Genomic DNA, 15,000 nt, shown 5'->3' with positions numbered 1-15,000 from the left:
GTGTTGTTTTCTCGCCTCCAAATCCCTGAAGCAAAGGTTGTTTTCCTCCCTTACGTCCGCACTCTTTATATACATAGTAGTAATAGTAATAGTAGTAGGTAATGACGATATAGTTTCCGCGCGCCCAAATCCATAAAGTAAGGAAGCGAGGTCGACTTCTTGCCTCACGTCCGCGATCTTTTATTTATTAGCGAGTCCGCCAACGCACGTCAGTCTGGGGGAATTTAAGGTGTCAGTCTCGCCTCCGCCTCTCAATGGGTCAGGCGCACAGGTACAGAGGCGGCCCCGGGTAATTGAATCTAGAGATGGTTACCCTGCCACCCGCCGCCGCCGCCGCCACCACCACCACCACCACCACCCACCCACTCACCACCTGCTGTTGCTCCTTGTTGTCTACTGCTGAAAGAATACCCACCCACATATGTCGCTTCCTTTCTCTCTCTCTCTCTCTCTCTCTCTCTCTCTCTCTCTCTCTCTCTCTCTCTCTCTCTCTCTCTCTCTCATCATTTTTTAACTCTTTTTCTATCATTTCAGTGTTTTCTTTCGTATTTTCTTTTATTGCCGTCGCTACGTGATAATCTACTTTTGTCAACCTTCTTCCTCGTATGCAGTAACATTTATTATCCTGATAAAGTCGTATCGGTTTTATTTGTTTTCCGAGAAGGTTATTGCATGCAGAACCTTACTTTCCCCGCTCGTATTTCTTCTTACTCGTTTTATCAATACGCGTGTCGGTGATTTATGGTAGGCAACGGGAAGGGGAAGGAAGGAGTGGATCAGGCGCCATTGCATTATAATTATCTACCGACATTTATTTTTTTTATTTTTATGTTTTAACGTGAACTCTGATCCGCATACATACCAAACAAACAAACAAACACTCACAAAAATGCTCGACAAACACAAACAAACAAATGCTTTTATCTACTTACTTTTTCCTTCTTATCTTTTTCTTTTACCTTTTTAGACCGGAGAAAAATATGTGAACCAAACTCTCCCATTGGTCACAGTCACACACATACAGGTCAGGTCACCACGAGGTCACGCCATTCCGCTAACCCTCCATCCCCCGCGGCGGTCAGGGGAAAGGGGGGGAGGGTCTGTTTCGACGGGCAGGTGCGGCTTGGCAAGGGACTCTAGCCCTTGCCACGGGTGTCCTAAAGGGCGGTCATGTTAGGGGGAGGGGCAGGGGTCACTGGAGGGAGGGACCAGCACGTGAGGTCAGGGTGGGATGCGGGTCACACACACACACACACACACACACACACACACACACACACACACACACACACACACAGCAGGGCCCAGCGACCACCCACCCGGACTGTACACAAACAAACATACGGCCAAAAAACTAGACAAACAGACAAACAAACAAACAAACACGGCCCTGCAAACAGCTGGGCGGGTGAGCCTCAAGTCACGCCGCCCCGACAAGCTGGTCAGCGATAAATTTCATGCCGAGCCACCCACCCATCAACCCACCCACGTGCTGCCGACACCACGCCGCTATCACCCTTCTCTCACCTCCTCCCTCTATCTTTCCTTCTATCATCTCCATATCTCCCTCTCTATCACTCCGTAGCTGAGGTCGCGTGAATACAAACACCCTAGCGCTGTCACCCTTCTCTCATTTCCCTCTATCTCTCCTTCTATCACCTCTATATCTCCCTTTGTATCACTTTAGCTGAAATGGCGTAAATACTAACTAACACCAGCGAATCAGCGTCACCAAGGAGGGAAAGACAGATGGAAAAATAAAGACTTCCGTACCGCCGCGACTCACCACCACACCCACGACCCGCTGCAAACGAACAGTGACCCATCGTCCCCTGGGATAGGCTTGGCAGGTGAAAGTAAGGGTCCCATGGTGAGGGCGAGGCGTTATGGGTCGGTCTTTGGTAGGTCTTGACGCCTCGGGGGCTTAACGTGACCTGACCCATTGCCTGACCCCGCTACATTCCTATCACGCCGCGGCTCCAGCCAGGCAGCCCCTCACTCCCTCGGCCGCCTCCATAGTCTCGTTCGACTGGTGCGTGTGCGGTTCACTCGTGATCAAAATGGTTACAATACTTTTTATACATATATTTTTTCTGTGCTTCGTGATTTTTTCTGTGGTAAGTAGATTGTGTATGTTATTTATTATTGTGTCCGGTCTTCGTGATAGCAGTGAAGGTTAAGGCTCAGGCGAAAGTTCACGAATCACTCAAGGAGCATCATCCATATCGATAATTAAAGGGTAATCGTAATGATAGTTTTCCGCCGTCAAAAACAAACAGAACTACACGCACAGCTCATTATTATGCATGAAAAGTTGTTGAAGTAAATACTGTGTATAAAAATAACATTGAAATTGGTGAAAAATAAATGTTAGTGTTATGGAGGTGGTGGTGTCGCGGGTCCGGTGTGTGTGTGTGTGTGTGTGTGTGTGTGTGGAGAGATAGATAGACAGGTTGATATATACAGGTAAATAGTTTGATAGGTGCAGTAGATGTGAGCAGTGCATAGGCGACGAGCCAAGCCATGTTACCTCGTTCTTCGTCCTGCAATGTGTGTGTGTGTGTGTGTGTGTGTGTGTGTGTGTGTGTGTGTGTGGAGGGCGACATGCGTGCCAGCGGAACGTGAACACCTGTCCATCCGCCATCCTCTCCTTTCCTTTCCCTACCGCGGCGGCCCTCACCTCACCTCACCTGCTGTCCCTCCCACGTGAGCTCAACCTTTCGACGGGCGCGCGATAATTCATGTCGATCGAGCCAAAGTAGAATGATCAAACGCGTGGAAATGAGGATACAATTTATTTTTTTCTGTCCACTAAATAGATCGAACATTACACTATTTTTTTTTCGCGCTCAACAGAATCGCAAACTATCAGTATTGGTGTAGTGATAGTGTGTGTGTGTGTGTGTGTGTGTGTGTGTGTGTGTGTGTGTGTGTAGCAGGCGATCAATACACTCGTTAACAGAACATTATATTACGCACAAAAAAAAGTGACGTATTGTTTCTTTTAATTGTTCGCTATTGATTTTTGTGTTCAAAGTGAATGGGTTTTGAGGACGAAAGTTGATTAGACGAGTAGTTTAGGGAAATTGACAGAGAGAGAGAGAGAGAGAGAGAGAGAGAGAGAGAGAGAGAGAGAGAGAGAGAGAGAGAGAGGCCAACCACCAGTTAACCTATGTTAAAATTTCAAAACGCCTCTCGGTCAGGCCTTGTAGATCATCACCACCACCGTCGCCACTACCACACCCACCACCACCGTTACCACCACCACCACCACCACCGTTACCACCACCATACTTAACCCATCCAAAGACTCCCTCGATACTAGGCAGACTCATTCTTGCCTAACTGCATGACTGACTGACCCCCCTCCACTAAAAATACTCACCACTCATAACCACCACCACTTCACCCCACCCCCACCACCACCACACACAACCACGCCATGCACCACACACGAGCCAACAGCAAGATAACACAAAACTGCCGCTGTCATTCCTGAAGAGAAGCCATTTGTTGGCCTAATTGTACGTACGACACTGCCACCTGCCATTAATTAGCATGAATGCACCTTTTATTCTTAGCGGAGGGGAAGGGAGGGGGTGAGTCAGGCGCATGTGAAGGCCACGTGGATGAAGGTGTGTAGTGACGTCACGATAGGTAGGCTCATGCAGGTATAAAGTAAATTTTGTTTGGTGTTCTTGGACGCTTCCACCTCTCACATCAACTATTTCCAAAGGCCAAAAAAGTGATCAATCGGGTTTTTATGAGTGTTCTGTTAAGTTCATGGTACAGAAGAAGGGTCAGACTACCACCAGGCTCATTAAACTACCCCTGCAAATACCCGAAACTCCTATGAATGTCTTGTCAAATATGTGTGCCTGGCCGCGGAAATGGTTAATATACGTCCCTTTGTCCGATCACGCGTGGCATCTCGAGACTACAGCAGCCATACCTATTCACTGACTCCAATATAGACATCTTAGTAATGATTCGATGCTATTTCCTGCCCTCCCTTAACTCCTCTTTTGTCTATTTGCGGTGATGGCGAGTGGATCAGAACGGCATATTGTGTTTTTTTTATTTTTCCCCCTCGTGGTTCATCTCTCTGCCTCAGCCCTCCTCCTCCTTCCCTTCTTTTCTGAGAGTGACCGACGTGCTCGACTTAGCGATAGAGGCCACAAGGGCGAGGACTCTATTCGTGGCGTGATGTAAATAGACTTGAAAACCCCCGCGTCATACTCCTCAACGATTACCTGTCAACTAAACAAGACTGCGCGGCCCCTCTCTATGCCATACCGTGTCATGCCATGCGCTCCTGTTACCGCTGTTGCTAGTGGTGGTGGTGCTGGTACTGTAGAGGTGTATAGAGGTAGAGATAGAGGCTCCCGGTGACTCATGGTTAATGCACACTTTCCTCTCCCGCCAGTCAGAAACGTGGGTTTGATGAATCATGTTAAATATTTTAGTCCGAGTCCCATCGTTGACAAGGAAGCTTTATTTTAATCTCGTTCGGGTTTCGATTAGGCTCTATGACGTATTTATAACACGTTCGGTCGGTCCCAGGAAATTGGTGCGCCGGGCGAGGGGATTCTTCTTTTTATAGGGTGGCATTCTGTAATCTTGGCCGCCGGGGTAACGAGAGACGGGGTGAGTTTGCGTGATACTGGCTGACGAAGATAAGCTGGGGGCGAGACAAGGGAGAGAGAGAGAGAGAGAGAGAGAGAGAGAGGCCCAGCTGCTCTCGCTCCTACAGCTCAAAGGAAACGAATTGCGAGGCTTGAATTGATATTTAGGTGATGTAAGAGGTCGTTGGTTGTGTAGTTTATGCGAGGGTAGTAAGGCCACGTCGCGGTTACGCCTGACAAGAAGTAGGAAGTGTGAAAACCAGATCTTAACTTGCCCCACGACTAGTTGGCGTTGGTATGGGTTAATGGTCGCTTTTTTTTCTGGTGACGGCGAAGGCCAGGCACGATTTACTAGTTTTTACGCGCACACACAAAAAAAATCCCTATTAATAAGAATTGTGTAAGTACTTTTTGTCGCTGTAACGGGAGGACAGGGCTCGACTCCTCCCTAGCACTGGTAAAAAAAAAAAAAAGTCCAAAATGTAGTTGTCATAGTCACAGGGGCGTATTGTTTATGTTGTATAGAGATGAATGTCAACAACGGAAATATGACGTTTTCTTTTCTATTTTCTTTTCTTAGGAGGCGAGTGAGCATATGTTTTCCTAATGTTTTGAGAGAGAGAGAGAGAGAGAGAGAGATCAAGCTGGCAACGAGCACAACCTTTACTCCCTCCCCCCCAACGGCTGTGCATGCGTGTAATCGCGCCACCAATGAGAGAAGAAAAAAAAAAGCAGCGTGCCGTTTCTGCATTCGTACACTTCCCTTCCGAGAACCATCATGTGCTCGGCATCGGCAGGGCGGAGGTGGAAGCGGTGGAGGTAGAGTAGGACGCGGCGTGTGGCACTCCTTGGCTGCGGCTGTTGGCTGATTAAAGTGACTCATTAGACACCACAGGAGGAAGGCGCCCCTGAGATCAGGCCAGCTTCCCAGGAGACTACTGGCCCTCCGAAGCCCCTCCCTAAGTTTCCCTCCCCCCCATGCCCCCCAACGCCTCCTGCGGCATCCCACCCCAGCCAGCCACACCCCAGCGCCCCCCACGTGCCACCGCCCACCCCCCAACCTCTCCCGCTCCCCCCTTCCTCCTCCGCCGTGTCTCCGGGGACGAAACTGCGTGGAACAACTTTGGCGACCCAGCTGCGTTGCATTTAGGCCTACTCGCTGCTGTCAACCAGTAGGCCTATTGCGCTCTCGGTTTAGTGGATGGCGGCCAATAGGGATCCTAGCTGGCGGGGTTGCAAAGCCGGGCGTGTGGCGGCCCCCGCAGCGACCTAGTAACCAGGGCCTCGCAGCGGGGGAGCCGGAGGGACTGGGGGGGTACTGCAGGGAGGGATGACGCAGCAGCAGCAGTAGTAGTAGCAGCAGGAGCCTCCTCAACCCGCCCGCCTGCCCGCCTCTTAGCCTTGCCCTTTCCGCCCCCCCCCCCACCCCAGCAGGAGGCAGCGCGGCGTGGTGTGTTGTTGACTGTATTTCGCAAGTCAAATTTCAAAATATACATCAATGAAAGAGTGAATAAGTAAACAAATGCATATCCTATAGTTGCTAAAATTCATAGATGCCTAGAGAGAGGGAGGGAAAGATAGAGAGACAGGCAGGCAAAGCGAGTGACAAACATGCCATGGAAAGAGAAAGGGAGAATCCAATGCTTCAGCGCGGCAGGCCTGGGTGGGTTAAAAGCGTGTTGTTGTTGTGTCTCGCAGCGAACCTCCCTTCCTTCCGCACACGTGCTCTGATGAAGAAAACGGAAGAGGAAAAAACGTAAACTAGTCAAGAAAAAAAACTTTGAGTCAACTTTTAATGACATCCATTTTGAGGTTGGTCGAGGCCTCCCTTCTTCCCTTCCTCCCTCTACAACACTTCCCTCTCTGGTCCTTCTACCACCTCCTCCTCCTCCTCCTCTATATCGAGCATCTGCTGTTGGCGGCTAAGGTGGGAATCAAATTGACTATTGGAAGCTGCTCTCTATCTCCCGGCGGATGGAGGATGCCGAGGCTGAGGGTGATTGGCCGAGTAGCTGGCGTTGTACTGCTTGTTGCCTCTTTGTAAACTCCATTAGCGCGGAGGAAGCCGTGGGATGATGGCTGTTTTCTTCCCCACCACGCCCACAGATTGCGTACTTTGTATAGGTCATTCGAAATCCCACTAATGGTTAGGAAAGTAATGTTCTTTTGTTCCCTTCACGAATCAAAACGTAAGAAAGATGAAAAAAATATTAATACTAGGTTAGAAAATCAATTTACAACACATCTGCAACATAGCTAATCGATTAACGTGAGAATATTGATGAGTTTAAATGTAAAGCCTGCGTTTGGGGATTCTAATTAAGATTGTTTGAAGTGAGGGTGCTGGGGCGAGCTATAGGCAGTTAGTCCACTTCCTTCCCTTCCCCAGCACCTCCTCCTCAGCCACCGCCCGCCGTCCCTAATCACATCCTTTCCTTCCCCATCCCTTCAGCACCTCCCGACAAAGCCCTTGCATCCAGGAACAGACACGAGACAACCAGAGGAAAGTTGACTGACTCACTGCTTCCTCGACGGCTGAAAGTGACTCACCCCTTGACTCAGAATATAGGAGGGACGGAAGGCTCGGCTGGGGGGGGGGGGGGGGGGGAGTAGGCTTGGGGGGGGGTCGGTGGGCCATTATTTGAAGGGGGTTAAAGGAGGGAGGAAAGGGAAAGGGGTGATGGTAGGGGGGGTCTTAGGTATCTGTGGTAATTACGGCCTGTTGTGGTGGTGGTGATGGTGATTGGGCAGAGATTGTGGTTGTGGTGGTGGTGATGGTGATTGGGCAGAGATTGTGGTGGTGGTGATTGTAGAAGGGATTGTGGTAGTGGTGGTGAAGCTTATTATGGTGGTGGTGGTACTAGTGATTTTCGGCTTGGCTGTGATAGTAGTGGTTGTGTAGACTGATGATGGTGGTTGTTGAGGATGTGATGATAGTGATGATGGTGGTGATTGTTATGAAGGGACTTTTGTGGTTGTGGTGATAGGGATGGTGATGGTGATGGTGGTGGTCCTGGTGATTGTTATGAAGGGACTTTTGTGGTTGTGGTGATAGGGATGGTGATGGTGATGGTGGTGATGATGGTGATGATGGTGATGGTGGTGATGATGGTGATGGTGGTGATGATGGTGATGGTAACTGTGTGTGTGGCGATGATTTGATTTAGATAAGCGTGTGTATGGTGACCGATCAACCAACCCCTTTTTTGTGTCCATTACCTTCATCACCACTAACACCATTTCATCACCATCACCACCACTACCACCACCGCTCTTATCACATCTACTATTCTACTACCACCATTACAAACACCACCGCCACCTTTACTGCCGCCACAACAACCACTACACCTTCACCACCACCACCACCACCACCAGGGCCGGCATCACCTCCTCCCCGTGGCCTCCCCGTGGCCCTCAACTTCCCCCATAAACCATCACTCCCGTTGCCTCTAATGAAATATCTACAAGACAAGGGCGTCGCCTCCCGAGCCGGGGATTGTTCTTGATCTCGCTGGGCTGCGATATACGACCCCTTCCCCTCTGTCCTCCTTCTCCTCCTTTCCTCCTTTACGTCCTTTCTCCCCCTCCTCCCTCGCCCTCCATCCATCCCTCCACCCTCCTTCCACCCTCCCTCCTATGTGGCCTGGCCTTGTGTGGCTGCGACAGGCGATAATGTTGTGTGTGTGGCCGCCGGAGCCATTGGTGGGATCTACCGAGAAACCCTTGAGTCTGGTCTCGTCTCGTCTCGCCGCTGCTGCACGTATATTCCGTCGCTGGTGTCCCTGTTGTTGTTGCTGCTGCTGCTGCTGAAACTGGCAGGTTCCACCAAGCGTGCAAGAGTTGTGTAACGAAATCACCGATGCACGGAAGGATGTAAAATATACGTATGTAACTGTTGATATAGCTTGTCAGACTGCCTTTTACGGCCACTGAAGCTTTGAGATGCCTCACTGAAGCTTTGCAAGGCCTCACTGAAGCTTCGGAAGGCCTCACTGAAGGTTCATAAGGCTTCACTTCATATTATGATTCATGAAGGTTCGTGAGGCATCTCTGAAGCTTCATAAGACCTCACTAAAGCTGCACAAGATTGAGCTTCAGGGCTCACTTACGGTTCATTAGACTTTACTGAATCTCTCCATGCCCCCAGGTCTCACGCTCCGCCGCCCCGTCACTTCCCCAGGGGCATGTGGGGAACAGTTCCCCATCCTCCACACAGGTATTTCCCCCGCGAACCACCGAACCGCAATTAACTGTTCGTCTTCCTCTTCCTCCCTGCTTGCTCCTGCTCTCCCCGCCCCGCCGCACCCCTGCCCGCGACCCCCTGCCCCCGCCCCCGCTGCCATGTCCTCCCCTGCGTGACTGAGACCACTTATTGAAATAGTCATTAGCGGCATGGTTACCCGTTATAATATATGATGTATTTCAGTATTTTGGTGACACACACACACACACACACACACACACACACACACACACACACACACAGTCAGTCAATCCGTTATGCGCCATCATTATTACTAATCAACGCAATGAATAACGCCCAAACCCACACGGCCATCCATGCTTACATTACCTCCCCCCCCTCTCTGCCTCTCCCCCCTCTCTCCCTCACATTCTCTTTCCAATTCCCTTTCCCCCCCACGTCCCCTCTCCTACTTTCCCCCTTTCCCGAGCGGCAGAGTAGCAAAAACAGACACACACAGCCATACACTGGACGGGACTGCTGGTGGTGGTGGTGACGGTGGAGAAGCAGCCACCGGAGCGTCTCGAGGCGGAAACCAGAAATAAAAGGCGAGCCATTAATGCCGAGGAGAAAACTGAGTCGTGTTGATGGATTTGATGCACACCACCATACCAGGCTGCTGCTCCTCCTCCCTCCCCTCCTTCTCTCCCATCCTTTCCTCCCTCCTCCTCTTCTCTCGCTGCCCTTTCCTTTTTCTTTCTTCCTCCCTAACCTAACCTTCTTCCTCGGCGCTTGACAATTAACACCAGAAATAGGGATGTTGTTTTGTTATGCCTTGTTTGTTTTGATTTGTGTTTTTGCTTGTTTGTTTGTGTTTATGAATTTGTTGTTGTTTAGTTTGTTAAGTCGTGGGTGAAGGTATGAGTCGTGTGTGTGTGTGTGTGTGTGTGTGTGTGTGTGTGTGTGTGTGTGTGTGTGTGTGTGTCTCAAAAACAACGTGAGGATAAAAAAAAAAAACAAGAAAGCATCGCCATGTCTTTTGATAGCCCGCCTTTGGTTTTCTTTGTAAGGCGCGGCAGAGTGCGTCAGTCTTCTATACCTGAGACACACAGACAGACAGACCCCCTTAGTGTGTATCTTGAAGGCGGCATTCCCTCCTCCTTCTCCTCCTCTTCCTCTTCCTTCGCTTCATCTCCTTCCCGCGACGTCGATGTCTTCACCTTTTTTTTCTTCGAGGTGCAAATCGGGTCGCGAGGTGTCAAGACTTTGAAGTTCTGGATCCCATTGAAGCTGCGAGTATCTGGCCCTTTAATTTCACGGCCTCCGATACCCCTTCCTTCCCTTCCTTTTTGCCTCCTTTTCCTTCCCCTCCCTTCCTTTCCTTTCCCTTCCCTTCTTTTATGCCTCATTTCCCTTTCCTTCCTTTCCTTTCCTTTAATTCTGTCGTGTCCTTTTATACTCTTTCGCTGCTTCCTTCTTTCTTTTTCGTATAGTGTTTAGTCTCTCTCTCTCTCTCTCTCTCTCTCTCTCTCTCTCTCTCTCTCTCTCTCTCTCAGCCTCCTCTTCCTCAACCCCCCCTCTCAGCCTCCTCCCCCCCTGCATCCCCCCATGGCTTTTTTCTTTGGCCCGTTGTGTAACTTTCTTATGAGCCGAGTTCCGCGAATTACGCCTTTGAAGTTACTCCTCGGGCTTTTATTAATTTTAGGAAGAAAGCCGCCGGGAGCCACAGCCGCCATCGGGGCAGCACCGGCTTGCTCATAGGCGGAGAGAGAGAGAGAGAGAGAGAGAGAGAGAGAGAGAGAGAGAGAGAGAGAGAGAGAGAGAGAGAGAGAGAGAGGTAAAGGTGGGTCGTGTTTTGTTGGCAGATTAGAAGTGTTGGAGTAGGAGACTTTTTTATGCATACGGAGAGGCTCGTTTGTGGCGGGTGGTGGGAGAGTATAAGGAAGTGGGGGAGATGTTTGTGTTTTTACGGCGCGCAGAGGCTCCTGGGGTGTTGTCTTAATTAGGTGGATGAGCGCTTCACGGGGTTAAAGAGGATGGGCAGCCAGGTGGAGGTGTGTAGGCAACGTTTTTGGATTTGTAGTTCAGTGAAGAAGTGGACTCTGTTGCACTTGAAGGGGCTCAGGAGGATGCTTGCTGTGTCTGCCTTGCTTGGGTTTGTTTATTATGAGAGCCGATGCTGGAGATGAGAGATGAGAGAGGCCGATGCAAGAATATTCCTTGTAGCAAAATAGAGAAAGAGGAAGGTTAGATAGTGAGGATTTAGGAATAATTCAGACGTTAAAAGAAACAAACACAGTTACACGACATTGCTTAAGTTACGGAATCCATACAGAAAGGAAACTAGAGAAAGATATGTGGCTAGATGTTTTCGAGTTCAGATCACTAAGGAACGGAACTAAACAAGGAACGAAAAACATAATAATAATGAAAGAATGAGTGCGTGTTAATGTATAGAGAGAAATTTGGCTGAACATAGAAATAATAAGATCTGAAAACGCCATACACACTGATTAAAAAGGAATGATTTACGAACGGAGGAGAGTCAGTCAGTCAAAGGCTCCTCGTCGCCGGTGGACGTGAATGACAAATGGACGTGTTTATGGGACGTGAAGAGTCATTAGGACGAGGAATGTAATTTTATCTTCACCAAGCCTCCAACTGATTGAGTAGAGTCTCTAATAAATAGATTCCTCGCATTCTCCCGCCGCCCAAATTCCAACCGGGCACATTTCACTTCGAAGAGATAGAGAGAGAGGAAAATTAAGTAGAGTAAGAGAAGAGTGAAAATATGTAGCACTCTCCTTTGTACCCATAATGACATCAAGGTTCAAGGCCAAGGATGATTAAAATTGCCGATAGTCGAACTTTAAAATGGTAGTTAAAAAAAAGGAGGAAGGAAGGAAGGGATAAAAGGACGAACTGTGTATGGCTTAAACAATTAGTGAAAAATCTGCGCTATCTCGTAAGGCGTGAGTCACCTGGAAGTTACCTGAAAAAGGGCAGGGAAAAAAGTGTATGAGAGGAAAATGTTGATAAGGAAAATGTGGAGGAAAGAGGGAGGAAAGTCCTAGGAGAGAGGAAGGACAGAAGGACAGATGGAGACAGAAAAACATAAGGTGGAGCCCTGAGAGAGAGAGAGAGAGAGAGAGAGAGAGAGAGAGAGAGAGAGAGAGAGAGAGAGAGAGAGAGAGAGAGAGAACTGAAGGTCGACCACGTAGCGACAAAGACATCGGTAGAGAGGAAGACGGAGGAGGAGGAGGAGGAGGAGGAGCACGAGCGACAGTAGCATCAGGAGGAAGAGGAGGAGAGGTAGTTCTGTTTGCTTATCATTTCCCTGATTTATGGCGCAGTTCGGATGGAAATTCTCTTTACGTCAGTCCCGATAAATATGATAATGAGGCGCTTTTAAGGTCTGTGCGTCTGCCGAGGGAGGGACGGAGGGCAGCCTTGCGATCTCTTGTAGGGGTGACGGAGGTAGAGGATGAGGAAGGTTAGAAAGAGTAGGAGAAGAAGGAGGAAGAGATGGTTGGGATTAATACAATGGGTTACAGGCCATATTACCACTACTATTGGTTTTACTACGACTACTACTACTACTACTGCTACTACTACTACTACTACTGCCGACGATAAATTGATTTTTTTTTCTTTTTACAACAAAGGAGGCAGCTCAAGGGCACACGAAAAAACAATGATAAAAAGCCCGCTAATCGCTGCTCCCATAAAAGAATCAGAAGAGGTGGCCAAAAGCAAGGTCAAATTCGGGAGAAGAGGTGTCCTGATAACCTCCTCTTGAAAGAGTTGAAGTCGTATTCAGGAGGAAATACAGATGAAGGAAGAATGGCGCTAATAATAATAATAATAGCCTACATGTTGGGCTATCTCTTTTAGCATGTGCGTGACCAACTGGTGTGTGTGTGTGTGTGTGTGTGTGTGTGTGTGTGTGTGTTTTGAAGCTGATATCTGCCTCAGGAGTCCAACAGGAACTCATAGGAGGCCAGGAAGCCTTGAGAAAACCTTCACCTCGCATCTTCACCTTTTCCCCCCTCCTCTTGTCCCTTCCTTCCCTTCTCTTCCTTCCCTCCGTCCCTTCCCTCCCGACTTAAAGAGCTGTGGCGGCACTGGCCCACCCTTCCCTCCCCTCCTCTTTCTCTTCCTCTTCCTGTTGCTCATCTTCCTCTTCCACCACCACCTCCACCACCGCCGCCGCGTGACCACTAGTACTGCCGTCCTTTTTCCCCGCGTGTCGCACAATAAAAATAATGAAACTTTAATGAATGTATTGAACGGAAAAGGGAGATTACACGGAGTCCAATATACAGTCGGGCGGACGTGAAACAGAGTCCATTAAGCGTATTAGTAGTGTAATCGGCAGGGTTATGGCGGGAATACAAAATTTCTCATTACCAGGACCCCCCCCCCCCCTCCTTCCCGTGTGTCAGAGGGGATTCCCCCCCGGTCAGCTGGGTGGGGCTCACGTATTGTAAACAAACGCGCGTGGCTCTCTCCCGCTCCTCTCTTTCCCTCCTCTCTCTCCCTATCCTTGGCCGGCTCTCTTTTCCTCTCTCTACCGCCCGCCCGTGCCTTCCCCCGCCTCACCTCCTCCTCCTCCACGCTGCCGCCCATATGTGTGCCTCACTTTCCTCCTCTTCGCTTCTTCCTTCTGTTCGTCGTTCCTCGTTCCTCGTTCTTCCCTTAAGTGCCTCCCTACACTACTACTACTACTACTACTACTACTACTACTACTTTACCATTTATTTTACTACTACTATAATCCTACCACCACCACCACCACTACTGCTACTACTACACCCACTACTACTAGTACCACCGCCACTTCAAGACACTCCACGTCAGCCACTCCTCACCACTAACTCAGAACTCGTGCCTGTGTACCGTCCAACATCACGCACCACCACCACCACCAGCCTTTCTATCACCGCCATCTCTTACCACCACCTCCCCCACCACCACCATCACCATCACCGCGATTGCCCACCACTATTACCAGTAACAGCTCCACCAGACAGACAGACACCCTGACTGCCTCCACCACCACCACCATTGTGCATCACGCCATCATCACCACCATCACCACCATCACCAGCACCCAGCCATCATCATCATCATCTCAGCACACTTGGCCTTCCATTGTATGCACGTGGATGAGGAGGAGGAGGAGGAGGAGGATAAGGGAAGAGAGAGGGAAGGGATCTCTCTCTCTCTCTCTCTCTCTCTCTCTCTCTCTCTCTCTCTCTCTCTCTCTCTCTCTCGTTCATGCGCTACCACCATCGCCTTTTCATATCATTACGTTCATTCACTCTTCATTCTTGTTTATCACCTCCCCAACTCATTTCCTAATAAACACGTCGCTCTCTGTGTGTGTGTGTGTGTGTGTGTGTGTGTGTGTGTGTGTGTGTGTGTTATCTGTTTCACTCTCTCTTTGTCTATTCATCTGCCTGTCTATATGGCTGTCTGTCTGAGGGTGTGATCAGTGCCGTAGTTGTGGTAGTAGCGATATCTTACGCAATCCTCCTCCTCCTCCTCCTCCTCCCTCTGACTCACCTGCGTCTGATTCACGGGCGAGTCTCAGGAATCACTGTTGGAAGAGAAGGCGGGGAAGGAGGAGGAGGAGGCGGAGGGATTGTATAAAGGGGAAAGCTAAGGAAAAATAAACACTTGAATCATAAAATCTTAAACACTTACGTAATGGATGAAGAATATATGTTAGAGGCAAGTAAAGGAGGAGGAGGAAGAGGAGATGTGAAAATAGAGAGGAAAGAAAGGGAGAAGCATGTAATAAAAAGGAGAAAAAGAGCATTATCCCGTCTCTCTCTCTCTCTCTCTCTCTCTCTCTCTCTCTCTCTCTCTCTCTCTCTCTCTCTCTCCACACGTGTTCCCGAGTAAACAAAAGCAGTTCGTACCGCGGCCTCACACGGGGACACGCACACCCACTCGGGAACTCGGGCCCTCAAGTCTCTCTCTCTCTCTCTCTCTCTCTCTCTCTCTCTCTCTCTCTCTCTCTCTCTCTCTCTCTCTCTCTCTCTCTCTCTTCGAAGGAAATCTGCCCCCCCTCCTCCTCCTCCTCCTCCTCCTCCTCCAGTGCCAACTCACTCTGGTTTTCACCTTGACGTCATCTTTACGTGCCTGTTCACTTTGCCTCTACAGTCTTACATCACGGGTAGC

The 15,000-nt window shown here is 49.5% G+C and overlaps 1 protein-coding gene across 2 annotated transcripts in view; it reads left to right on the top strand.

Annotated features, from left to right (window-relative positions):
* LOC126995607 (uncharacterized) overlaps positions 1-15,000 on the top strand; it is a 198,522-nt gene that overhangs the window by 74,503 nt on the left and 109,019 nt on the right. Inside the window, exon 2 of one of the 2 annotated variants that reach the window (XM_050855304.1) lies at positions 8,776-8,844. The exons of the other annotated variant lie outside the window; for it this stretch is intronic. Coding sequence (XP_050711261.1) covers positions 8,813-8,844 — 32 coding nt within the window. The 5' untranslated portion in view covers positions 8,776-8,812. The remainder of the gene's footprint in view (positions 1-8,775; positions 8,845-15,000) is intronic. 2 annotated transcript variants of the gene reach the window in all.

Source organism: Eriocheir sinensis, chromosome 8 (genome assembly GCF_024679095.1).
Source record: "Eriocheir sinensis breed Jianghai 21 chromosome 8, ASM2467909v1, whole genome shotgun sequence".
NCBI lineage: Eukaryota > Metazoa > Arthropoda > Malacostraca > Decapoda > Varunidae > Eriocheir > Eriocheir sinensis.
The sequence above is the reverse complement of the archived record's forward strand: the minus strand, read 5'-3'. Positions and strand labels throughout refer to the sequence as shown.